General features: G+C 56.9%; 1 protein-coding gene across 2 annotated transcripts; it reads right to left on the bottom strand.

Moving 5' to 3' along the window:
* Positions 1 to 11,036: 11,036 nt before the first annotated feature.
* On the bottom strand, positions 11,037 to 23,070 carry GATD3 (glutamine amidotransferase class 1 domain containing 3). 2 transcript variants are annotated; one of them, XM_003823846.6, is made up of 7 exons: positions 22,880 to 23,070; positions 22,564 to 22,616; positions 20,548 to 20,661; positions 19,425 to 19,544; positions 16,385 to 16,477; positions 13,369 to 13,525; positions 11,037 to 11,936 (listed from the first exon to the last, which is right to left on the bottom strand). In XM_003823846.6, the coding sequence occupies exons 1-7, from the start codon at positions 23,018 to 23,020 to the stop codon at positions 11,808 to 11,810; spliced, it is 807 nt and encodes a 268-aa protein (XP_003823894.4). In that variant the 5' UTR covers positions 23,021 to 23,070; the 3' UTR covers positions 11,037 to 11,807. The 2 variants fall into 2 exon arrangements, with proteins under 2 accessions (XP_003823894.4, XP_003823895.4); XM_003823847.6 differs by lacking the exon at positions 16,385 to 16,477.
* Positions 23,071 to 24,167: the final 1,097 nt, after the last annotated feature.

Raw genomic sequence — 24,167 nt, 5'->3', positions numbered from 1 at the left:
AATCTCTGCTGGTGTGGGGGCGTGGGGCGAATCTCTGCTGGTGTGGGGGCGTGGGGCGAATCTCTGCTGGTGTGGGGGCGTGGGGCGAATCTCTGCTGGTGTGGGGGCGTGGGGCGAATCTCTGCTGGTGTGGGGGCGTGGGGTGAATCTCTGCTGGTGTGGGGTGTGGTGATTTTTTGCCACAGCAGCGCTGGGTTTCCGATACGGCGACAATGCACGTCTGCAGCAACGGCTAAATGAGGTAAAATACGTACAGAGCTAGCATGTGGTAGGCACGCCCTCGGAAGAAGTGGTGGGAGCAAAAGGGCCCTGGAAGGTTCCAGAAGGCCTAAAAGATGGAAGAAGAATGTGAGCCGAGCTCTGGGATGGACCAAAGAATTCCAGAAGGGGTTGGGGCACCGAGTCTGACCTGGGGGACTCCTCTGAGCAACCCCAAACCTCCCAGACACCCACGAGCCGCCTTGGCTCTGGGCCAGCACTGAGCCCCGACTGCTGATGAATTGAGGGCCCGCCAGCACCGTGCACTCACTCGGAGCCGCGCAGGTTTACAGCATGGTCCTGCGTGTGACCGCACTTGGTCCTCGGAAAATTCGGAAGGTGTGTCCCAGCCGCAGCCCGAGGACCGGCAATGTGGGCGTCCCACAAGCCAGACGCCACATGGCAGGAACAAACTGCCAATCCTCCCCTCTGCCCACCAGGCAGAGGCGGGAGCTGGGACAGCCAGAGCGCCTGATAGCCCTGGACTGCCACCACCACAGGAGCAGGAGCACCCGGCCAGCTGCAGGCTTAGAGACGACGCCCTCCCGTCTCCTGCCGGCCACAGGCTCCGCATTCGCCATAGAAAGGCTCTGCTGCATTCAGCACCCAGCCCGTGTCTCTAAATGACTGGCTGCTGTTTGTTTTTCTTGTGGCTGCAGTGGTTTTCTAAGAAGGTAACTCACACTGCAAGGCAGTAAAAATAGTTACCACTCATGCCACACCTGCAGGCTGGGGCCTACCGGACCTGGTCCCAGAGGCTTACACATGTGCACAGATACACACATCACACATGACTATGTGCAGACGTGTGCACACACACCTGCCTGCCCACAGGTGCGCTGCACACCTGCACACACACATGCACGGATACACACATCACACATGCCTATGTGCACACCTGCACACACATGCAGTTCAAGTCCTTGCAACCCCCATGAGCAGGTGTCCTCAGCCCCTTTCTCTGGAGCCGCCGCGGGCACGTGATTTGTCTGAGATCCCACGGCAGGAGAGTCAGCTGCTGAGCTGGAATCAGGAACTAGGCCTGGCTGGCCAACACTGCTTGTCTGGGCAGTGAAACTCCTTCCTCATGAGGCCCTCCAGGCAACTCGGTGGCCTGGCCGTGGGAAGAACACCCTGCCCCGCCTTCCCCTCGCCCCTCCCGCAGCACCAGCCAGGGTGCTGCGCTCCTCGCTCCTCTCGCTGGAGACCTGCCAAGTCATCACCAGAGATGGAATCTGCCCCATCAGACCTCCAAACCACGCCCCCAGGGCCCTGAGATCAGGTCCCCAGGAGGAGCGGGGAAAGGACTGGCTGGAGCCCCGGTAGTCCTGAGCTCCACGAGAGCAGGGTCTGCCCGCTCAGGGAGGTCTGTCCTTTTGAGGCCAGGCACCCAGTCCTGGTCGTCCGGGTCCACCCAGGATGACCCTGCCCTGTTCCTGCTTCTCCCAAGCACCCGTGACCCTGGGAAGCCTGTCACAAACACCTCCCTGGACAATCCACGCTACGGAGTGCACTGCTCCATTCCCACTACAGCCTCAGGCAGCACTGGCACCCACAGCAGAGGCCGCCCTCACAATCTCACACTTCAGGAGCCCGGATGGGATGCTAGCCAGGTTCCCTAGAGGTGGCTTTGCCAGCCCAGGCAGCCCCATCTCTCTGGGACCCCACTGCTCCCCGGGTCCAGCCCGGACCCTGCATTCGGCAGTGGCTCCATAAAGAAGTAAAATGAGAATATGCACGGGGCCCACACTTAGGGGACTCCTGTCACATGGTGTCCAGCATGGCTCGTGGGTGAGGACAGCAAAACCACCAAGAAATGACCCGAGAGGCCAACAGCAGCTCCCCGGGAAGGCCTGGCAAGGAATCCCCACAACCACCTCACATCCATTATCAACAAAAACAGTGACAAGTGTCGGCGAGGATGTGGGGAAACCGGAAGCCTTGTGTAGCGCTGCTGGGATGGAAGATGGCGCAGCTGCAGGGAGAGCAGGAAGGCAGTTAGTTCCTCAAGTCAGAACGACCACATGACGCGGCAATTCCACTTCCAGGCGTGGGCCCAGCAGAACCGAAAGTGAGTCTCAGAGAGACACCTGGCGCCCATGTTCACGCCAGCATTATTCATACCGGCTAAAACATGGAACCAGCCCGAGCGTCCATCGCCAGAGGAATGAACACACAAAATGTGGCCCACGCACACGATGGAATATTTTTCAGCCATAAGAAAGAAACTCTGACACACGCTGCAACACAGATGGGCCCCGAGAACATGACGCTAAGTGAAATTGAGAGATTTTGTTAGTGGCTTGAAACAACCATCATTGTATTTGCTCACAATCCTGTGAGTCAGCCGTTTGGTTTGGGCCGGTCTCCTGGCCTGGTCTACCCAGGCTGCCCCCACCCCTGAAGCCACTTGGTGGTTAGTGCCGGCCAATGACCCCGTGGTGCACACCTGGTCGACTTCCCAGGTTCCAGTTCCTCCCCTCTAGGACAGCCGCTGGGCCTCAGGGTCGGGGTGACTGAGGCTGACGGAGATGGCAGTCTCTTCCACGGCTGTGCCCAGGGAGGCTGCCAGGCACCCATCTACGCAGCAGCACAGTCTAAAGCCAGCCAGCCTCTCCCTCGGCCCCCACCCACGCCTTTCTCACCATGGCTGGAGGCCCCAGGAAAGCAACACAGACACGGGGGTAGGGAGCACTTCCAGACCCAGCAGGAGCCTGGAAGGCTTCCGCAGCCACACCCCTTCCACAGCCACACCCCTTCCACAGCCACATCCCATTCCTGCAGGGAAACGCTCGCAGCAGCTGGGGTGAGTCCTGGAACTGTCTCCCCTGCTGGGTGCCTGTCCAGGCACCAAGTCCTGCTTGTGTTTTAGAGCAGGCTAAAAGCGGTATCATGCCCAATCTACACCTAGGCATTTGGTATTGAAACTGCAGAAAGTTAAAGAAACAATCTTGAAAGAAGCCAGCAGCAGGTGGGGAGGAACACCTAAACTACAGACAAAGAATACATTCATTTCTTATAGAATTAGTTTTGACTTTACAGAAACTGTGCAAGTAAAAAGACAGTGGACTGAAATATTTAAAGTGTTGAGAAAAAATCCACAAGCCTAGAATTCTATATCCAGCGAAATTATCCTTCAAAAGTCAAGGAAAAATAGACTTAGACAAAAATTGAGAATTTGTTACTAGTAGACCTGCTTTGCAAAAGGTGTTAAAAGTTCTTTAGAGAGGAAAAAAAATGTACAAGTCAGAAACTTGGATTTACATAAAGAAAGGCACGAGTGATGGAGAAGGAATAAGAAAGGTAATAAAAGCTTTTATTTTTCTTACTCTTTTTTTTTTTTGAGACAGGGTCCTGTTCTGTCACCCAGGTTGGAATGCAATGGTGTAATCACTGCAATCTTGATCACCTGGGCTCAGGTGCTCTTCCCACCTCAGCCTCCCAAGTAGCTGGGACCACAGGTGCACACTACCATGCCCAGCTCGTTTTTTAATTTTTGGAGAGGTGGGGTCTCACTATGTTGCTCAAGCTGGTCTTGAACTCCTGGCCTCAAACGATCCTCCCACCTCAGTCTCCCAAAGTGTTGGGATTATAGGTATGAGCCACAATGCCTGGCCATTAATCTTAATGGAACAGACAGAAGTTTGTTAAAGTTGTAACAATGTACTTGATTATATATGCTTATGTATAAGTGAAACTAATAATAGCAGTGATACAGGGGACAGGAGTGAAGAATTGGGAACATACCGTTATTAAAAGATACTTTTGGTGGGGCACAGAGGTTCACGCCTATAATCCCAGCACTTTGGGAGGCCAAGGCAGGTGGATCGCTTGAGCCCAGGAGTTTGAGGCCAGCCTGGGCAACGTGGCAAAACCCTGTCTCTATAAAAAATACAAAAATTAGCTAGGTGCTGTGGCATGCGCCTGTGGTCCCAGCAACTCAGGAGGCTGAGGTGGGAGGACCGATTGAGCCAAGAGTTCCAGGATGCAGTGAGCCGTGATCACACCACTGCACTCCAGCCTGGGCGACTGAGCAAGACCCTGTCTCAAAAAACAACAAAACAAAAAGATACCTGTGCTACCGATTAGCAAGCAGTTCAGTGTTATTTGAAAGTGGGCTTGAAATAGTTGGAAATGTGTACCACAAAATCTAGGGTAACCACTGAAAATGTGAAAAAGTATAATTGATGTCTAAGAAAGAATAGAAAATAAAATCATAAAATGGTCAATTAAAACCACAAAAGGCAGAAAAAATAAAAAACAAAAACAAAAAATAGAAAATAGGAACAAACATGGTAGATATTAATCCAACTATATCAATAGTGACTTTGAATGTCAGTGGTATAAATGCACCAATTAAAAGACAGAGATTGTCAAAACGGATCAAAAAATAAGACCTAACTATATGTTATCTACACAAAACCCACTTTAAAAATAAAAACAATGGCTGGGCGCAGTGGCTCATGCCTGTAACCCCAGCACTTTGGGTGGCAGAGGCGGGCGGATCACTTGAGGTCAGGAGTTCGAGACCAGCCTGGCCAACACGGCAAAACCCCATCTCTACTAAAAATACAAAAATTAGCCGGGCGTGGTGGCTCGTGCCTGTAGACCAGCTACTCAGGAGGCTGAGGCAGGAGAATCACTTGAACCCGGGAGGCGGAGGTTGCAGTGAGCCATGATCTCATCACTGTAGAGATGGGTGGCAGAGCAAGACTCTGTCTCTAAATAAATAAATAAATAAATAGACACGTAGATTAAAAGTAAATGAACAGAGGAAGAAATACCATACATTAATCACAAGAAAGCTGGAATAGCTATATTAATTTCAGAGCACACTTCAGAGCAAAGAAGCTTATCAGGAATAAAAGGAGTTATGCATAATAAGGGGTGTGGAATATCTTTCCATCTTACCTCTTTGACTTATTAAAGTTTTATAATTTTCCTCACAGATCTTGTAAATATCTTGTTAGATTTCTACCTAAGTTGTGTGTTTCAGAGTTGCTATGTCTTCCTGGAGAGTGTGGCCTTCCCAGGGAGCTGCTGTTGGCCTCTCGGGTCATTTCTTGGTGGTTTTGCTGTCCTCACCCCCGAGCCATGCTGGACACCATGTGACAGGAGTCCACTAAGTGTGGGCCCCGTGCATATTCTCGTTTTACTTCTTTATGGAGCTGCTGCTGAATCAGGGCCTGGGCTAGACCCGGGGAGCAGTGGGGTCCCGGAGAGATGGGGCTGCCTGGGCCGGCAAAGCCACCTCTAGGGAGCCTGGCTAGCGTCCCACCTGGGCTCCTGAAGTGTGAGATTGTGAGGGCGGCCTCTGCTGTGGGTGCCAGTGCTGCCTGAGGCTGTGGTGGGAATGGCGTGGTGCACTCTGTAGCATGGGTTGTCCAGGGAGGTGTTTGTGACAGGCTTCCCAGGGTCACGGGTGCTTGGGAGAAGCAGGAACAGGGCAGGGTCACACCAGGTGGACCAGGACAACCAGGGCTGGATGTCCGGCCTCGTGAGGACAGACCTCCCACAGCAGGCAGACCCTGCTCTCCTGGCGCTCAGGGCTATGGGTACTCCAGCCAGGCCCTCCTGGGGACCTGATCTCAGGGCCCTGGGGGCATGGTTTGGACATCTGATAGGGGCAGATTCCAACTCTGAAGACTTGGCAGGCTCCCGACTTACTATAAAGCTACAGTACTCACGACAGGGTGTTGGCAAAACAGACCAATGAAAGCGGAGAGAGAGCCCAGAAACAAATCTGCATGGAGAGTCAACTAGTCTGTGACAAAGCAGCAAAAGCAATGCAATGGGGCACAGCCTCCACCAAATGGAGCCAAACAACGGGGCGTTCACATTCCCAAAATGAATCCCAACACACGCGTTCCACCCCTATAGCAATTCACTCAGAATGATCACAGACCTAAATGTGAAATGCAAAACTATCAAACTCCTAGAAGATAACACAGGAGAAAATCTAGATGACCGAGGGTTTGGTGATGAGTTTTAAAAACACAAGACTGAGCCCAGTGGCTCCCACCTGGCATCCCAGCACTTTGGAAGGTTGAGGCAAGAGGATCAGTTGAGCCCAGGAGTTTGGGACCAGCCTGGGCAACACAGTGAGACCCTGTTTCTTTCTTTCTTTCTTTTTTTAATAAGGCAGGGGCGGACCACAATCCAAGAAGAAACCAGTGAGAAACTCGATTTCATTAAGATTAAAAACTGCTCTGTGAAGGCACTGTCAAGAGAATAAGAAGAACAAGCCCCAAACCTGGAGAAAATAACTAGAAATGAGATATCCATGAAAGGATTACGAGCCAAAATTTACAAACAACTCTTACAACTCAACAAAAAGAAAAGGGACAACCAATTTAAAAATAGGCAAAAACTCTGAGCAGATACCTCACCAAAGAAAATACGCAGATGGTAAATAAGCCATGAAAAGGGGCTCAGCATCATATGTCAGTAGGAAATAGCAAATTAAAACAATATACCACTACACACCTATCAGCTGGCCAAAATCCAAAACACGAACACCACCAAATGCTGGTGAGGACGTGAAGCCACAGGAACGCCCATTCATTGCTGGTGGGAACACTAAATGGTGCAGCCACTTGGGAAGACAGTTTGGCAGCTTCTTGCAAAACTCTCACCATATGATCCGGCAATCACACTCCCTGGTAAATCCCCTTTGGGATTTACCCAAAAGAGGTGAAAATGTATGTCCACACCAAAACCTCCACACCAGTGTTTATAGCAGCTTTATTCATAAATGCCCCAAACTGGGACAAGCCTAAGATGCTCTTGAGAGGGTAAATGGATAAACTGTGGTAGAGCCAAGCAATGGAATATCATTCGGCACTAAAAAGAAATGAGCTGTCAAGCCCTGAAAACACATAGAGGAAATATAAATGCCTATTACCAGGCGAAAGGAGTCAATCAGAAAAGGCCACATAATGCATGAGTCCAACCACATGACATTCTGGAAAAGGCAAAACTGTGGGGACAGTAAAAACCATCAGTGGTTACGGGGGTGGAGGGTGGGGGAGGAATGGGCAGAGCCAAGGGTTTTCAGGGCAATGAAACCATTTTGCATTCTCTGTAAATGGCGGATCCATGTCCTACATTTGTCCGAATCTACAGAATGGCTAACACCAAGAGTGAGCTCTAACGGATGCCGTGGACTCGGGGTGATGACGCATCCGTGTGGGTTGGTTGCCTATAATAAATGTGTGCTCTGGTGGGCGGGGGTGTGCGGGGGTGATGGTGAGGGAGGCCGTGCATGCGTGGGGGCAGGGAGTGTGTGGGACTCTCTGTACCTTCTGCTCCATTTTGCCATGAAGCTAAGACTGCACTGGAAAATAAAGTCTATTTAAAACAAAACAGAAAAGGTGATGTTGAGGGAGCCCTAGAGGAAGACGCTGGCCAGCAGTAGGTGGGAGGGGCCTGGGAGCGGGCGGGCACCAAGGTGGGCGTGTCAGGTCCGTGAGCCTTGGGCCTCGCAGCACGCACTGGCCTGCTCATGCCCAGAGCCCACCACCTCAGGGCCCGGGCCTGGCCGGGGAAGGTGGAGGGCACCCATGAGGCCCCCATCCTCTCTCCTGACACTCCCAGTGCAGTGGGGAGACAGATGACAAAGCTGTGATACGTGTGTACTCACAGACCTCGAGATCTGTGCGGCGAGTGGCCCAGGGGCCCCTCCTCAGCCAGGGCGTGCTGGGAAGTCCTATCTGCAGAGTGATGCTGAGAGCCGAGAGGCAAAGAGGGGGGCTGGTCGTCCCAGGAGGGAGGGATGGAAGGTGTCAGGACCAGACATGGGGAGTAGGCACAGGAGAGGGAGGGGGTGGCTTGGACATACTTGGAGGCAAAACCCATAGCTGGGCAGAGGGAGGGGCAGGGAGAAACAGGCGGCTGGGACCAGTTTCTCATGGGGAGCTGGGCACATGATGGCCCCCAAGACAGAGACAGGAAGAAGTACGCGTGGGGGGCCCGGTCTGGATATGCTGAGTGGGCAGTACCCCACTCCAAGTGTAGTGCACAGAGAAGGGCTGGAGTTACAGGCCTCCTTGGGCAGGGGTCTGAGACAGCGAGGAGCTCAGGGGGAGAAAGGGAAGGAGCAGCCTTCAAGAGAGCCTGGAGGTCAGAGCGGAAGACGTCCATCCCCAGGTAATGAGGGACTGGGAGGGACAGTCAGATCAGGTCTGGGGAGAAGAACACCAGGAAGGAAGAACAGGTGGGAATGGAGAAGCAGCTGGGAGTGGTGGGGGAGCTGGGGGTTGAGTGTGGAGGAGCTGGGAGTGCTGGGGGTTGAGTGTGGAGCAGCTGGGAGTGGTGGGGGAGCTGGGGGCTGAGTGTGAAGCAGCTGGGAGTGGTGGGGGAGCTGGGGGTTGAGTGTGGAGGAGCTGGGAGTGGTGGGGGTGCTGGGGGTGGAGTGTGGAGGAGCTGGGAGTGGTGGGGGAGCTGGGGGTTGAGTGTGGAGGAGCTGGGAGTGGTGGGGGAGCTAGGGGCTGAGTGTGGAGGAGTTGGGAGTGGTGGGGGAGCTGGGGGTTGAGTGTGGAGGAGCTGGGAGTGGTGGGGGTGCTGGGGGTTGAGTGTGGAGGAGCTGGGAGTGGTGGGGGAGCTGGGGGTTGAGTGTGGAGGAGCTGGGAGTGGTGGGGGAGCTAGGGGCTGAGTGTGGAGGAGTTGGGAGTGGTGGGGGAGCTGGGGGTTGAGTGTGGAGGAGCTGGGAGTGGTGGGGGTGCTGGGGGTTGAGTGTGGAGGAGCTGGGAGTGGTGGGGGAGCTGGGGGTTGAGTGTGGAGCAGCTGGGAGTGGTGGGGGTGCTGGGGGCTGAGTGTGGAGCAGCTGGGAATGGTGGGGGAGCTGGGGGCTGAGTGTGGAGCAGGGGACTGAGTGTGGAGCAGCTGGGAGTGGTGGGAGAGCTGGGAGTGGTGGAGAAATGGAGAATGAAGAAAGGATTATCGGGGAATGGGGCATGTCCACAGGTGAAGCTCTGGTAACCTGGACAGGAGGTGAGGAGGTACCCTGGAAGGAAACAAGAGGGACAGGGCAAAGGGGTGGGGCATGTGGAGACCAGAGAGGGCTTCAGGAGAGGATAGCCCAGACTCTGATGGCACCAACAGGAAGCAGCTTGGTGAGGGGCCGCCTGCCCGTGGTCAGCCCCAAAGACAGTTCTGCTACGCCCCCTGGTGGCAGCGCCTAAAGCCACAACCATGTTCCAGGGTGCACAGCCCGTGGGATGCAGAGGCCTCTGGGATGGCAGGAGGGGCTGGTCCCGGGAACTATGCATGTCACCAGCGCCCCTCCCTCCCCACGCCCTGACCTTGAACCCCTGGTTAGCTCCTGTTCCCACTGGACCCCTTGTCCCCTTCCTTGATCACTTTATGCATGCCTGGCACTGCCATCCTCCTTCCCAGCATGTCCACACCCCCACCACTGCCAGGCGGACTCCATGGCTCACCGGGCCACGTACTGGCTGCCCCCACCTGAACTCCAGGACGAGGGCATGCTCATGACAGTGCCCTTGGTACCTGAAGGCACCTGGCACGCAGCAGCCACGGAGTCACTGTCCAGTGAACCCAGGACCAAACTCTCCTCCAGTGAACCCAGGACCGAGCTCTCTGGTTCTGTCACGGCCCCTCTCAGGGCTTCCCAACGTCCCAAGATCTATTTCTAGGGCTGGGGTTCTGGTGCTGCGCTGCCCGGAGCTGAGTCCTAGCCAAGCCCTACAAGCTGCAGGGCCCTGGGGGGAGCAAAGCCTCATCTGCAAGTGGGGACACTGAGGACCCACAGGGCCACCTGGGCTAAGGGCAGATGCAGATGAGGACAGGCCTGGCCCAGCAGAAGCACCTGCGTGTGGGGCGCCACACTGGATCACCTCAGCCAGAGAGAGCGCGCAAACAAGCACACAGCCAGTGCCTGCAGGAGGCTGAGAGGCTCTGGGGACAGTGCCACCGTTCCAGGCCCGAGCGATGGTTTTGTGTATTTGCTTTGTGGAAACCCCGAAGTGAATGCTTGTCACTTGTGCACTTTTCCATACACTCACACACATGTGAATAAACATGCGTGGTATACGGGTACCCCCCCCTCCAGCCATGCAAAATGTGTCCCTACCAGCCTATGAGAAAGGGGAGGAGCCCCACCTTACCCTGGACGTGGGAGGCTCCTCCGCTGCCTGGGACAGGGTAATCCTGGCCCCAAGGCCAGTGCTGTGGGCGTGTGCAGCGGGCGTGGGCGCCCGTGAGGCCTTCCTGAGGCCCGGCCTCAGTGGGAGGAAGGCCACTGGAGAACCCAGCTCCCACGGAGGAAGAACCAGAAGTGTGTCAGGCTGAGACCCGATGCGGGGTGCACCGGGGCCTTCCTGCCTTATCCATGGGCCCCCCACGCCCTCTCAAGGCGGTAGAATGAATCCGCTGATTCCACGCAGCGGGTGGGGAGGGCCGAGGGGGTGTGGTGGGTACCAGTGCAATTGAGGGTTCGAGTCTTGTGGGACCAGGGCCTGCACCCCCATTCCGGGCCCAGCACCTGACACACAGGGAGGTGCAAACCAGACCATGAGGAACAGCCACGCCAGCAGCCAGAGCGGGCGTTTCCCACACCGCCACCCAACACTGGGCAGCTCCTGCCACCCACCCAGCGTGGGGCCTCTCAGGCTGGCCTGGCCCTGGCTGCTCAGGCAGAGACAGACCCAAAAAGCAACAGATATGTGACACTGAGTGAAGTGTGCAGACACTGACTCCCACCCCAAATGCTTTCTTCCCCAAACAACCCTGAACACACAGATGAACGCAGCCCAAAGTCGAACGCCAACACACTTTATTTCCCTTCGGACGCATCTGCAAGCTTCTGCCACACCTGAACCCACGGCCTGGCACCAACGCTACCATCACTCCCCAGAGGTCAATCCTGGGGGCTGAGGAGCTGCAATTTCCCTTTCTTCCTGAAAATTAAGAGAACTGAGACTAATTGAAGAAACCTCACTGCCATTCCTCACTCAGCAGTCTCAGCAGGTCTGAAATGTGGCTGTGGGGAGTTGCCATTTTGGGAAGGCGTTTATTCTCTGCGGCTACAGGGATTGCCTGCTTTAGAAACCCCCTTACGCTGATTAACTCAAAAGTCCCTTCAGAGTCAAGAACCAACCTTTCATGGTCCATAAATGTGGTATTTCTGGTTTCCTGATCAGGAGGCTTGCAAACCTAAAAATGTTCTTCCTTCCAAAAATTAACTAACCTGAAGTATAAAACCTCAGACGGCAGAATTTTCTATTTCTGGAAAAGCTGGCTGCGATTTGTTTTTGGGACACAGTGAGGCAAGTCCCTGTGGCAGAGAACGAATTGGCCCCCCGGCCTCTGTATGTGAGAGCAGCCCAGCCATGCCCAGGAAGAAACATCCCCCATGCACTGCAGCACACCCTCCTTAGAGAGAGAACACCTGCAGGTTTCAGCAAAAAAAAAAAAAAAAAAAAAAAAAGGGCCTGCCAGACTCCCAGCTGGATGGAAAGCAGCCGACAGCTCCTCAGCCAGAGGGTGAGGCCAAGTCCTGGTGCCTAGCTGGGCCCTGTCCATGCGCGTCACTTTCCAGTGAGTTCCAGCACCTTCCTCACCATGGCTCCGATCCCATCATGGATGTAGTGGAGTGCCGTCTCGCACATGAAGGCTGGGGTCGTGACCACCTTGTTTTTCTGGTCCACGTGAGCTTCGTGTGCAGAGTTACGGAAAAAGCCACCCAGCACGGACCTGAGGGACTTTCAGGTGTGGAGCCCCGGCCCCTCCCCCACCCTCACCGCGTGTCCTAACTTTGTTCTCAGATAACTTGGAAGAGGAGAACTCGCTCCTGGTGCAGTCTGTGCCGGCAGGACCCCGCTTTCTGTATGATTTATGCTGCTGAACAACATAAGAAGGAAACTGTTCCCAATTCACATGCATTCTAGAGGAAGAAAGCAGCGGGAAATTCCAGGGAACGGGACACCTTTCATGCCAGCATCACACAGGCCCAACACCCACACATGGCCACGAGCTGCCCCGCCATGGGGGCGCACACATGCCTGGGGTGCTCACAACCACCACGCGAGGCAGTGGCAGCGCCTCCGCTTTTCAGAAGAAGAACTGGCCGTGAAGGAGCCGGTCCTCATGGGGCAGGGCAACAGGCAACAGGGCAGCAGGTGGCACAACTGGGGCCGGCCAGCCACAGACCTGAGCCTCCCCAACACCACGCATGTGACCACCGGCCAGGCCTCCACACCACCCAAGACATGTGCCCCTATCTTCCTGCAAGCAGTCAGAGGCCTGCCCAGCAGGAAAGCCGCAGGGAGGGAGACGGGGCCTGACGTCCGAAGCTGCCTGTGAGAAAAAAGCTGCCCCATTGAGAGGAACTGCACCCTTCAGAACAACACCTGCAGGGGACCGGGTCCATGCTCTACTCATTCCAGTGCCTTCCGGCACCCCGGAGTGTTCTGTTCTCTCAATTAGGCTCACATGGACATTCTCCCAGATCCAGGCAGGGCCTTCCAGGAGCCTCCCTCCAAATCTCCCTGGGCAACAGCCCCGCTGGCGTTCTTGGTCCATCATCTCAGAACTCAGGGTACACACTTCAACAGGAGGGGCTGGGGGCCGCGAGGCTGGCTGAATCACCTGGCCACCCAAACTGGCCTGAGAACTTCCGCCCAAATAAAGCCAGGAAGCCCCTTCTCCTGCACACCCGGCCGCTTTCCCCCAGCATCTCAGGAAGCCCCTGCCTCCTGCATGCCCGGCTGCTCTCCCTCCACACCTCGCACACACTCTTTCCTCACCCTCCCCTGGCTGGGCACGGAGTGTGGCTGCCTGGGGGTTGCTGAGCAGAATCAACAGTCAGGCAAGGGACCTGGATCTGCCAGATCTGCCAACCACGCACCAGAGCTGCGCTTCTGACGTGTCTGTGACCCACCTCACACCAGCTGGGCTGTCAGCCATCTGCTCTATGCCCTTAGACACATGGCCGCGGTGCCCACTGGGGGAGGCCCCACAGGGAGAGCAGCAGGTGCAGCTCCCGGTGAAGAGGCCACCCACCAAGGCAGCCCGGAGGGAGGGGCGTCCCTATGCACGTCTCAGGGACAAGCACGACGGCGGGCCGGGCCTGGCTACCAGGAAGGATATGACCACTTCCTTCACGCAGTGCTTGGCACCCAGGGCCTTGATGGCCTCCGCGGTCCCGGCGTAAGGCCACTTGCCACCTTCCTCCTGCTCGTGGCCCACAGTCACCTCGATGCCTCTGAGCACCTTGGCCGCGAGGACAGGTGCAATGCAACACAAGCTGAAAGGCGAAAAGAACACGGGTCAGGCAGGCTGCATGGCCTGCAGAACAGGAATTACCCTCGCCATGACCCCAGGCTGCCCTGCCACGGGAGCCCTGCCAACCCTGCCCCCTGTGAGCCTGTGCTGCCAGAAGGCTGTGGCCCATGGGATGTGATGGAGGTGGCACCAGGTGACTCAAGGCTGAGTGAGGTGTCCTCAGCCCCACTCCCCACCAAGCACGCCCTGCAGGCACTCAAGCACCAGGCCAAGGACCCCTGAGGGGAACCCCCAACAGCCATGGGCTAAGCCCCAAGCCCCAGGACACCCCAGACTGGTGAGAGTCCCGGGCTGCCAAAGTCCACTCACAGAGAGGGTAATGATGTGCGGCTGCCCCAGCCCTGAGTTGTGGGGTAGTCTGTGACCCAGCAACAGATAACACAGCTGCACTTCTCATTCACACCAGCCCCCCTTCTACAGGAGGCACAACGGGCCAAGAGCAGCCTCGCCAGCCTCCGACCTGCAGCACAACTCTCAGCAAGTGCAGGCCGGTGGGCACACGCCCCTGACCCTGACGCACAGGCCGCAGCAGCCCTGAAACTGAGGGTCCTGCCACACCCACCCCTGGGACCTGCTTCTGCTTCATCAGGAACCCCTCCCCGCCAAGCCAACAGAGGCCCCTCTGTGTGCCAGGCACTGTGCCCACAGCAGGGCCTTCAGTGACCTGCGTTGTCCAGCACCTCATGGCCACCCAGGGGCAACAGTGGAAGGGGCACGGCCTCATTAAACAGCAGCCCCATCCCCTGGCAACCTGTGGTGTAGCCCACAGCTGTCAGGCCCCACCCTGCCCTCAACACCCCGCACCTTGGCCCGTCTTCCTTCATCCCTCCTCCCGCTGTCTACAGTCCTACCCACTCCCGACAGGCCCAGGTGGAAACTGCTACCGTGAGCTGTAACGAAACACTGTTAAAAACACATTTCACAGCCAGGTGCAGTGGCTCATGCCTGTAATCCCAGCACTTTGGGCAGCTGAGGCAGGCAGATCACCTGAGGTCGGGAGTTCGAGACCAGCCTAACATGGTGAAAACTTGTCTCTATTAAAATTACAAAAGTTCGGCCTGGTGGCAGGCACCTGTAATCCCAGCTACTTGGGAGGCTGAGGCAGGAGAATTGCTTGACCCCGGGAGGCGGAGGTTGCAGTGAGCCAAGATCACTCCAGCCTGGGCAACAGAGCGGTACTCTCAAAACAAACCCGCCCCCAAAAACTGCATGTCCTGAAGCAACTTCTGGCTGCCTATGAGATGAAATCCCCCTGCCACCCTCTGAGCAGGCAGAAAGTCCAGGAAGCAGGTTCTCAGCAGCTTCCGATGCTGCGTGCAGCCGCCCAGCCATCAACTGCCAGCTACAGATGCCACAGTGGCTCCTGGCACAGCCCAGCGCCCACCTCGACTACTGCATTCAAGGAAGGGGTCCCAGCAGTGAGCGGCCGGGCCGCCTAACAGCCCCTGGCTGGCCACGCAGGCCTCTGACACCAGGCTGAGGGGTGGGTGGGGCCAGTGGGAAAGGATTTAGGTTTCCTCAGGAAAAGAGCCTGTGGGTCACTGTGCACGGAAGCCCCATGGCTGGACCGGGGAGCAGACGGGCTTGCGCCCCGCAGTTTTCAGAGGAGCCTCATGGCTGGACCGGGGAGGAGACAGGCTTGCGCCCTGTGCTGTTTCCAGGGGAGCCTCATGGCTGGACTGGGGAGGAGATGGGCTTGCGCCCCACACTGTTTTCAGGGGAGGCATGCTCAGAGGCAGTGGTTCACCTGCCAGGGGCTCTCTTGTTTCACTGAGATTTTGAATCAGTCACAGAAGAAAGGGCCATGGGCTCCTCCCTCTGGGCGCTCATCCCAGGAACATTTCTCTGACAAGGACGGGATCCCGAGGTGGAGACCATGGGCGAAACCTTCACCCCGGCTGTGACGCGGCTGCAGCAGGGGCCTCCGTCGGGGGCTCTTTCTGAGGCTCCACTTTAGGGGCCTCCCTGGACGGTGACCAGGCAGGGCCTTAAGTGAGTGACTGTGGGTGGGGAGACAGAGGATTCCGATAGAGCCTCATCCTTGTTCGGCTGTCAGAACCCGGTGGTGAGCGGCCATTGTGAGTGCGCCTCACCGATGTTCATCCACGCAAGTGCGGCTCTCGCCCTGCCAGCACCAGACGCAGCTGACACCTGGACAGCACAGCGCCGCGTTCCAGGACCACCAAGCAGCAGGTGCCGGGAGGCTGGTGGAAGCATCACACCTGCCGAGGCGGAACCCGGCCTTGCTGGGTCACCCTCACACATCCGAGAGTGACTTCCCGGCAGCAGACGGTCAAGAGCACACACTCCCTGCGGGGCCGCGACCCGCCACGTAAGCCAAGGCGCTTATGTGGATGAGGGAGTGGGCGCCCTACTCATGCCGCCAACCTCAGGACCCAGGCTTTGTCTGAGCAGGGACAAAGGGGCGTGGTCGGCTGTGGCTCCCCAGGAGGGAGGCCGCTGGGAGTGGATGGCGTCAGGGGCGGAGCACGTGCTGCAGTGACTGGCCAGAAGTCAGCGGGGTTGGGGGTACTGTGGCTAAGGGGCTTGGGAGAAGGGGTCTGGTAAAGGATAGGGGTCCTGAGGGACTGCCTAGGGACACCTCTGGGAGCCAAGAGAATTCCAGGCCTCCTCTAGGGAAGTGGAGTGTGCCTCTCCTTCCTGTTAAGTCACCAGTGACGTCGTGTGAAATCCCCTCAGTTAAAACAAGAAAACCAGCTGTGAGTTTTCAGGATCAGCGGCAGCTCCTGGCTGAGAACAGAGGCCGCGGGCCCACGCACCCTCCTCCCTCACTCCCCGAGGCCTGCACGGCTGTACACACCCGATGGGCTTCCCGGCCTGGTGGAACTCCTTCAGGACACGCTCCACTTCTTTATTCACCTTGCAATCTTTCCCGTCCACGGCAAACGTGCTCCTACCGGGAGACAAAAGGCCTCCTCAGACAGCCTCACAACCAGGGTCTATTCCTGGGGGGCTTCCTAGGCACAGCTCCAGACCCTCAGTCAGCTGCAGCAAGGGACATGGGCATGACTGCACATATGCGCGTTTGATGTGAACATATTTTCCTGTTTTTTAAACAGAAAGAAACATAGAAAGCAGGAGGATCAGGAAGTGGTGCAGCAGGAGGCCACCAGGGCGAGAGGGCCCACGCCCTGGAACCTTCCGGAGCAGCTGGCAGAACCCGGGCTGCGGTGCTGAGACTCAGACACTGGTTTCTGGCTCCAAACTCCCGTGGTGCTTGTTAGCTTTCTGTTACGACGTTGGCTGTGTCGGGCCTCGGGCAGCCTCTGACCTCCCACCTGCCTTTTACCTGCCCCAAAGCAGGACTCTAATGTTCCCCGCCTTTCTGACTGTGGGTCTCAGGACCCTCTCCTGAGAGGGTCCCCCACATCCTGGGGGAGAATGCTGACGTCATGTTTCCCTGAGCACTGTGAGCCACGCCAGCAAACGGGGTTGTGGGAACCCCAACTTGAAGCCAATTGGTCAATTCCAGAGACTCAGACAGTTTACCGGTATGTGTCAGAGGGCAGTTTTGGGGACGGAGCCCTCAACCCGTGCGATCGGACGCTACCCCAGGTCCATACTGTCGGAACTGAATTAGAAGGCAGCAGCGACCCCTGCGTGGTGCATGGGGAAGACCCTTCACACCCACCTTCTGTGTGGACGACTGTTGTGGTGGGAGGAGGAGAAACACGGTGTGAGAGTTTTTCCTTAAAACAAAGGGGCAGCAGGAAACTCCAGGAGTTCCCAATAAAAGAAACGCAGTCGGCCTCCAGGCATACCAAGCACTCTTGCTTCGATGACCGTGAAAGAAACGCCAGTTTACCTGCGACACCAGCATCCACACCTCAGGCCGAGGAGCAGGAGCTGTGGAGGGCACGCGGGGCAGGGGAGGTCTCTCCACACTGCCCATGGGGCGTGTGATTTGGCAATGCCACCAAATCTACAAGTGGACACACCTTCCCACGAACCCACCCCTGGGCTCTACGCCACCCTCACGCACCCCAGTCCTCTGCCCCAGCATTTTCCACATGGCTTTGCTGGCAGAGTGCTGGGAATCTTCTGGAGGCAGTGGGTGTTCGCCGTCCCCATGGGTGACCGTCTCAGAGGGTGCAGAGTGGCCACCGCTGCAGCTCATTAGAGCGCGCCGCACCATGAACACGCAGGGCAGGCTCACCCAGAACGCTCTGGACAGGTCAGTGAAAATGGGAGCTTCGCCCAGGGGACGTGGGCTCAGACACACGGGCACATCAGTCCCAGGGCCCATCAACACCTTGAAAGCCAAGGCCAAGACCCACTGACCCTGAGAACCACCACACACCTCTCGCCTGTGCCTCTGGGTTGGCAAAATGTGGGGGAGCCATGCCAGGGCACGGAGCCCCCAGCACACCCTCCAGCTGCCCCTGCACCCCGCCACACACGGTGTCAGTGGTCAGAGCCTCGTGGAGACGGCAGCGACACAGGGACAACTGGACAAAAGATCGAGCCTGACATGGGGCTGCGTGAGGTCAGGGGTGTGGGCGGCACCGACGAGGCTTGCTGGCTTTCAGGAGACGGGGGACGACAGGCTGGGGTGGGGCTTCCGGTGAGAGAGGGGTGAGAGCACGGCCAAGGGCACTGAGAAAACAGCTGGCATCTGAGGAAGGAGGCCTCTGAGGTTTCAGGATAAGGAAGGGCGCGTTTTTCGGATGGAGACTGCCTGCCCCTCGACTCCGGGTGCAGGCTGCCCAGGGTGGGGCAAGCGGCCAGCCAGCCTCCAGCCTGCCCTTGAAACAGGAGCTGCCGACCGGGGCCGGCCCTACTGGGGCTGCCACCCACACCATGGCACAGAAGCCACTGCACGCTCCGATGCACTGTGGCCAGTGCTCCTGCAGGTGGCAGAGCTGTCCCTGGAGGGTCAGCCTGGCACCACCTCCACCTCTCAGGCAGGGCCATGGGGGCGGTGCCCAGAGAACCTCCATGAATGTGCAAAGAGAGAGAGGAGACACAGAGAACAGAAAGAGGATCTGGAACTCAAGGACGCCACCGTGTGGGAGCCGGCCAGGCCTCCATGGTTCACGGTCCAGCTACCAAAACAGCCACGCCAAGGCGGCCTCCCTTCTTCCTGTCAGGACCGCCGCCCAAACTACCAAGAAGGAAACCCATTTCTGATCCTGCAAGGTTCCATAAGAGAATTGGGGCCAGGCGCGGTGGCTCAGGCCTGGAATCCCAGCACTTTGGGAGGCAGGAGGGTTACTTGAGCCCAGAAGTTCCAGACCAATTTGGGCTACATACGTGGCAAAAACAAAACAAAACAAAACCATGGGCATGGTGGCACGCGCCTATAGTCTCGGCTACTCAGGAGGATGAGGCTGGAGGATGGCTTGAGCCCAGGAGGTCACGGCTGCAGGGAACTAGGACCGTGCCACGGCATCCCCGCCTGGGCCACAGACCAAGACCTCATCTCTACAGAAAAAAAAAAAAAAAGAGAGAGAGAGAGAAAAAAAACTGGTACCTGCAAGGAGTAAGTACTCAGAGACTGATTTCAACGTGACGAGACCTACAGCACAGTGATGAGATAAGAGGGAGCCCCAAACCCACTCTGACAGCTGCTGGGTACCAGGAATGATGAGAGAAGAGGCAGCAGCGAAGCAGAAACAAAAGCATGTCTCGCTAAAACGCTACCTAAGACCCAATCCTAAGAACAGCTCCCAAGTCAGAGGGCAGGCACGTGCCCTGCCCAGACCCTAAACCCAGAGGCTGCTCCTATCACCACCCCCTCCTATCGCCGCTCCACTGACCACATTGGACAGCAGGCAGGTGCACCCCCTTCCCATCTGCTCCATATGGAAAGCAGAAGACCTTGGAGCTCAAATACGCACAGGTTTTTAGCTGCTCCAAAGCCTCCTGGAAAGATGGCGGCATCATGGTTGGCTGCACTGAGGTTGGCCAGGTCTGTGATTTTGCCACGGGCGATCCTCGCAGACTCGGTCAAAACATTCCTGGGAAAGAGCACAGGGCAAAAAGCCTCAGCATGCAGGTGAAGGACTGTGGAGCGGGGCAGGGGCGCAGCCCACAGGCAACACGCTCCACACACGTGGCTGTCAGCCACACGGGGACTTACTTCCAGGTCAGCATGTTTGGTCACTACCTGGAAAGGCAACATGGTTCTAGCAACGCTAAATCTATGCTGGGCTCTTCAGATCAGCACTTCAGAACCTGCGCCAAATCACTCTGAATCTTCTGCAGTCAAGGCCCATGGGAAATGGAAGTCTCTCCGAGTGTCTAAAGCAGACAGAATTCTGTGCACTCATCAGGACGGTGGGACTCAGGGGGGAAGGTAAGAAGCCAGGACTCGGGACCAGTGAAGCAACCCGAAGGCCAGCCACCACAGGAAGCTGCTAGCCCCCAGGTGTGGGGGCCGAAGGTGCAAGTCCAGGTGCAGAAGCCAGGGTCCCAGGCAGGAAAAGAAATTACAGGGGTCCCCACTGGTGAGAAGCACAGCCCCAGGAGGCAGCTATGGCTTCTTCCTCGAATCTCCAGCTCAGACCTCTCGTGGTCCAAGGCCAGCTGGAAGGCACCTTGGAATGGCCTGCACAGGGCTGTCGGGCAGGACGGGCAAGGGAAGGGGATCTCAGGCCACACAGGCCAGAACCACACACACCGCAGTAACAGACATGCTGCTGGGAACCAGCAAAACAGATCTGGACCCCAGACAGGGGAAGAAGGTGGGCGACCAAACTGAGAACCACCACCTTTGCTTAAGACCAAGGTATGAGCAGCCTGACTCAGTGGGAAGCCATCCGGTCGCCATTTTCAGTCCTTCTGTGAGTACTGGAAGGAAGGCACTCCTGAGCCTTGGCAGCATTACTTCCAGAACAGCCCGAGCACAGCTGCTCAGAAGGACGTTCATTTGCACACAAGACTTGGTTTAAGCTAAGCCAGCAAAAAAAGGCTGCACCGTGGGAGGTGGACAAGAAGCAAGTTCCAATCCCACCCCCACACCTGCTCTCGCCTTCGGACGGCTGCCCCTTGGTGTGGTCAATCACGTGCATCTGAGGGACGTCAGGAGCAAAGATCTGGACTTCAGCCCCTCCACGGCTCAGGTGCACCAGGATCCTGCACGGGGGAAAACCAGAGACAACTCTTCAAAACGTGCCCCACTCAGATTTGTGTTAACACATTTTTAAAAACAGGATTTTAGGTAAGTACCAGGAGCAAATTCCTAATGTATATTAATATCTTACTTGCTCTGCAAAAAGTTACGGTTGGTTCCATCCAAGCCAAATGTCCCCCACACCCCCATTCCAATTCACTGTCGGTTGGTGGGTTACGACTATGACAAACCCTCAGAAGTGGGCTATGGAGATCAGCTGGTCCCAACAGCTCCCTTTGCAAACTGGGGTATGGGGGCTGGGTGACTCCACTGAGGGCACAGCCTGGAGGCGTGCGGGTCCCCGGCTGCTGAGTGCTCTGCCTACACCCAGGGCCTGGCTGCCCTCCTCCAGTTGCTTGCTGCAAGCACCAAGAGTGAGAAGCAGCAGTGTGCTCAGAGTGCCACGTGCACAGACGGTGTGACGGGGCTTTCGGTCACTACTTAGTTCAATTTCTAGTCTCCCTCAACTTTCATCACAGATGGTGGGAGAGACACAAGAGACCCCAGGACAACACCACAGGCCAGGCAGCTCCATCTCCCCAAGGGCAAGGGCAACAGAAGCTCCTCCTGGGGACAACAGCTGACATTATGAGGGCTCACGCTGGCATCCGCAACTCCCAGTGCCAACAGGAGACAGGTGGCTAAGCCCACCCACACACTAAGCCCTCACTGCCCCTTACGTGGAGGAGGAAACCGAGGCATGAAGTGCAGTGACTTGCCAGAGGGAGAGGTCAGCACCTGGCCCTGGCACTTGGGTTCCGCTACCCATAAGAAATCCACCCAGACACCCCAGACACAAGACCCTGCCGTTCTGCCTGGGAGGGCTCAAGCTATTCTGGGGCTATTTTCTATCCCACCAAGGCCAAATCAGGAAACACATCCTGGCCCTTTCCCCCAGCTCACTCTGTCTAGTGCCAACTCCAACCGGCCAAGGTGGGCCACCCACAAAGCCACCAGCCTCAGGCCACTCTCCATGGCCTGACACCCTTTTCGCCACCACCTAGCTCTCCCCTCTCCAGTTCACCCTGAACCACATGGGAACTACAGGTACCTGGCACGTGTGGTGGCCTCCTGCCCTACTGGTTCGGCCTGCAGTCATTTCCAGTAACACAGGAAATCAGGCCACCAAGCACTCAGCAACAGCTGACCAGTTACGTAAACAGTAACCTGTCTAGGACCCAGAAATACCACGCAACTGTTAAAATGATGTTGAGAACTGAATGAATGGGAATTACTTCCCATGCGTCAGAAACATTTGCAAAACACGGGTGAGTGTGATCTCAGTGTTGTCAAAATGTGTGTGTCCTGAAAAACACTCAAGTGAAATGCTAAGTCATTTCTAGGCTCTAGATGACAGTATAAGCGACACTTAAAAACTGTTCTTCCTTAGCGTCTCCCTGGGTTTTGCGAGTCGTTTTTGCTTTTTTTTAGCCAAGAATAGGGTATTTAAAATACAAGCTCTCTCGGCCGGGTGCAGTGGCTCATGCCTGTAATCCCAGCACTTTGGGAGGCCAAAGCGGGAGGATCACTTGAGGTCAGGAGTTTGAGACCAGCCTGGCCAACATGGTGAAACTCCGTATCTACTAAAAATACACAAATTAGTTGGGTGTGGTGGTGCATGCTTGTAGTCCCAGCTACTCGGAAGGCTGAGGCAGGAGAATCGCTTGAACCCAGGAGGCGGAGGCCGCAGTGAGCCAAGATCGCGCCATTGCACTCCAGACTGGGCGCTGTCTCAAAAGACAAAAAGTAAAAATAAAATAAAATACATGCTTTCTCTAAGCTGTTCAAAAAAGAGTAAACTTCACTGGTGGAGAGGCCTTCTCGAGGCCCCCGGGGTGGAGGACCAGCTGCCCCTGAGGACTTACGCCGAAGCCTCGTGGATCTCGGTCCCATCGTAGACTCCGCATCCAGACAGCACCTGCGAGAGTTGCGGGAGCTGACCCGGGGGAAAGGGGCCGACCTGGGCGGCGGGAGTTGACTGGGGGGAAAGGGGCCGACCTGGGCCGCGGGAGCTGACCCGGGAAAATGGGGCCGACCTGGGCCGCAGGAGCTGACTCGGGGTGAAGGAGCCGACGTGGGGCGGCGGGAGCGGACCTAGGAAGAGGGGCCGACCTTGGGCAGAGAACAGCGAAGGCTGATCTCTGGAGGCGGGAGCTGACCTCACCCCCTCCGTCCACTCACCAGCGCGACCCTGGCCGCGGGGCGCGGCACGGAGAGGTGAAGGGCTGCGCGCTGGGAAGGCGTCCGACCGCCGGGGGACAGGGACGTGAATGGAGATGCCGCAGCGAGCCTCGAGGCCACCAGGGCCCTCACAGCCGCCATTGCGGTGAGGACAGCGGGGTCGGAAGGTCACGCAGGGACAGAGCGTGCGCACCCACCCGTCTACAAACGCGTTGCTCGTCGGGACCGCGCCTGCGCAGCCTTCGGGGCGGAGCCAAGACCCGCCCCCGTCTCAGCCCTATCCAGTGAGTGCGCCGGTGGGCGGGCCCGCGCCTGCGCAGAGCCTCCGAATAGAGTTCGGGAACCCTGTCTTCCTTCCGGTGGTGGCTGAGGGCTCGTGCTCGAGGCTGAGGGATGCTGGTGACTCCCGGGGTCCCCAGCCCCGCCCCCATCGGACGCCTCCACAGGCGGCGCACCCTTTCCGCCATCCGCAGAGCAGTCTTGCCTCGGGGCGGCTCAGTCCGGCGCTTCTTACCTTACCTCCGTCTCATCCTTAACTCACCACGAGCATCCAGGGTCCACATCCTCCTAAATGGCCACTCGTCTTAATCTCGGCGTCAGGACCCACGCGGGGTCAGGACTACCCCTCCGCTTCCATGACTGTCTCCTCGCGGCTCCGGCTCCCACGGAGCGACCCCTCCGGGTTTTACTGACCCCGGGATGTTCTATCCTGGAAACTGCAGTTCCACCCAGGGGCTTGATCTGGGTTAGTCTGGGGGCAAGTGAGCCGCCGATTCTGTTTGGGTTTTTTTTTTTTTTGAGGCGGAGTTTCCCTCTTGTTGCCCGGGCTGGAGTGCAATGGCGCGAAGTCGGCTCAACGCAACCTCCGCCTCCCAGGTTCAAGCGACTCTCCTGCCTCAGCCTCCCGAGTAGCTGGGACTACAGGCATGCGCCACCACGCCAGGATAATTTTGTATTTTTAGTAGAGACGGGGTTTCTCCATGTTGGTCTGGCTGGTCTTGAACTCCCGAGCTCAGGTGATCTGCCCGCCTCGGACTCCCAAAGTGCTGGGATTACAGGCGTGAGCCACCATTCCCGGGCGCTGTTTGGGTTTGTTTTTTTGTTTTTGTTTTTTACGTTCACAGCATGGACGGTCAGTGTGAAGAGCCCAGCTGCTCGGGTCCTAGCTGGAATTCTTCCATTTAAAAAATCTATTTGTTATGCATGGGTTAGTTCACAGAGGAATAGCTGGATAAGTGCTGGCTTTTTCCCCGATTTACCCATTTTCAACCTAATAATGCAGGTTTTT

The sequence above is a fragment of the Pan paniscus genome, chromosome 22 (assembly GCF_029289425.2).
Source record: "Pan paniscus chromosome 22, NHGRI_mPanPan1-v2.0_pri, whole genome shotgun sequence".
NCBI lineage: Eukaryota > Metazoa > Chordata > Mammalia > Primates > Hominidae > Pan > Pan paniscus.
Note: the sequence above shows the minus strand (reverse complement) of the source record. Positions and strands in the feature narration are given on the sequence as shown.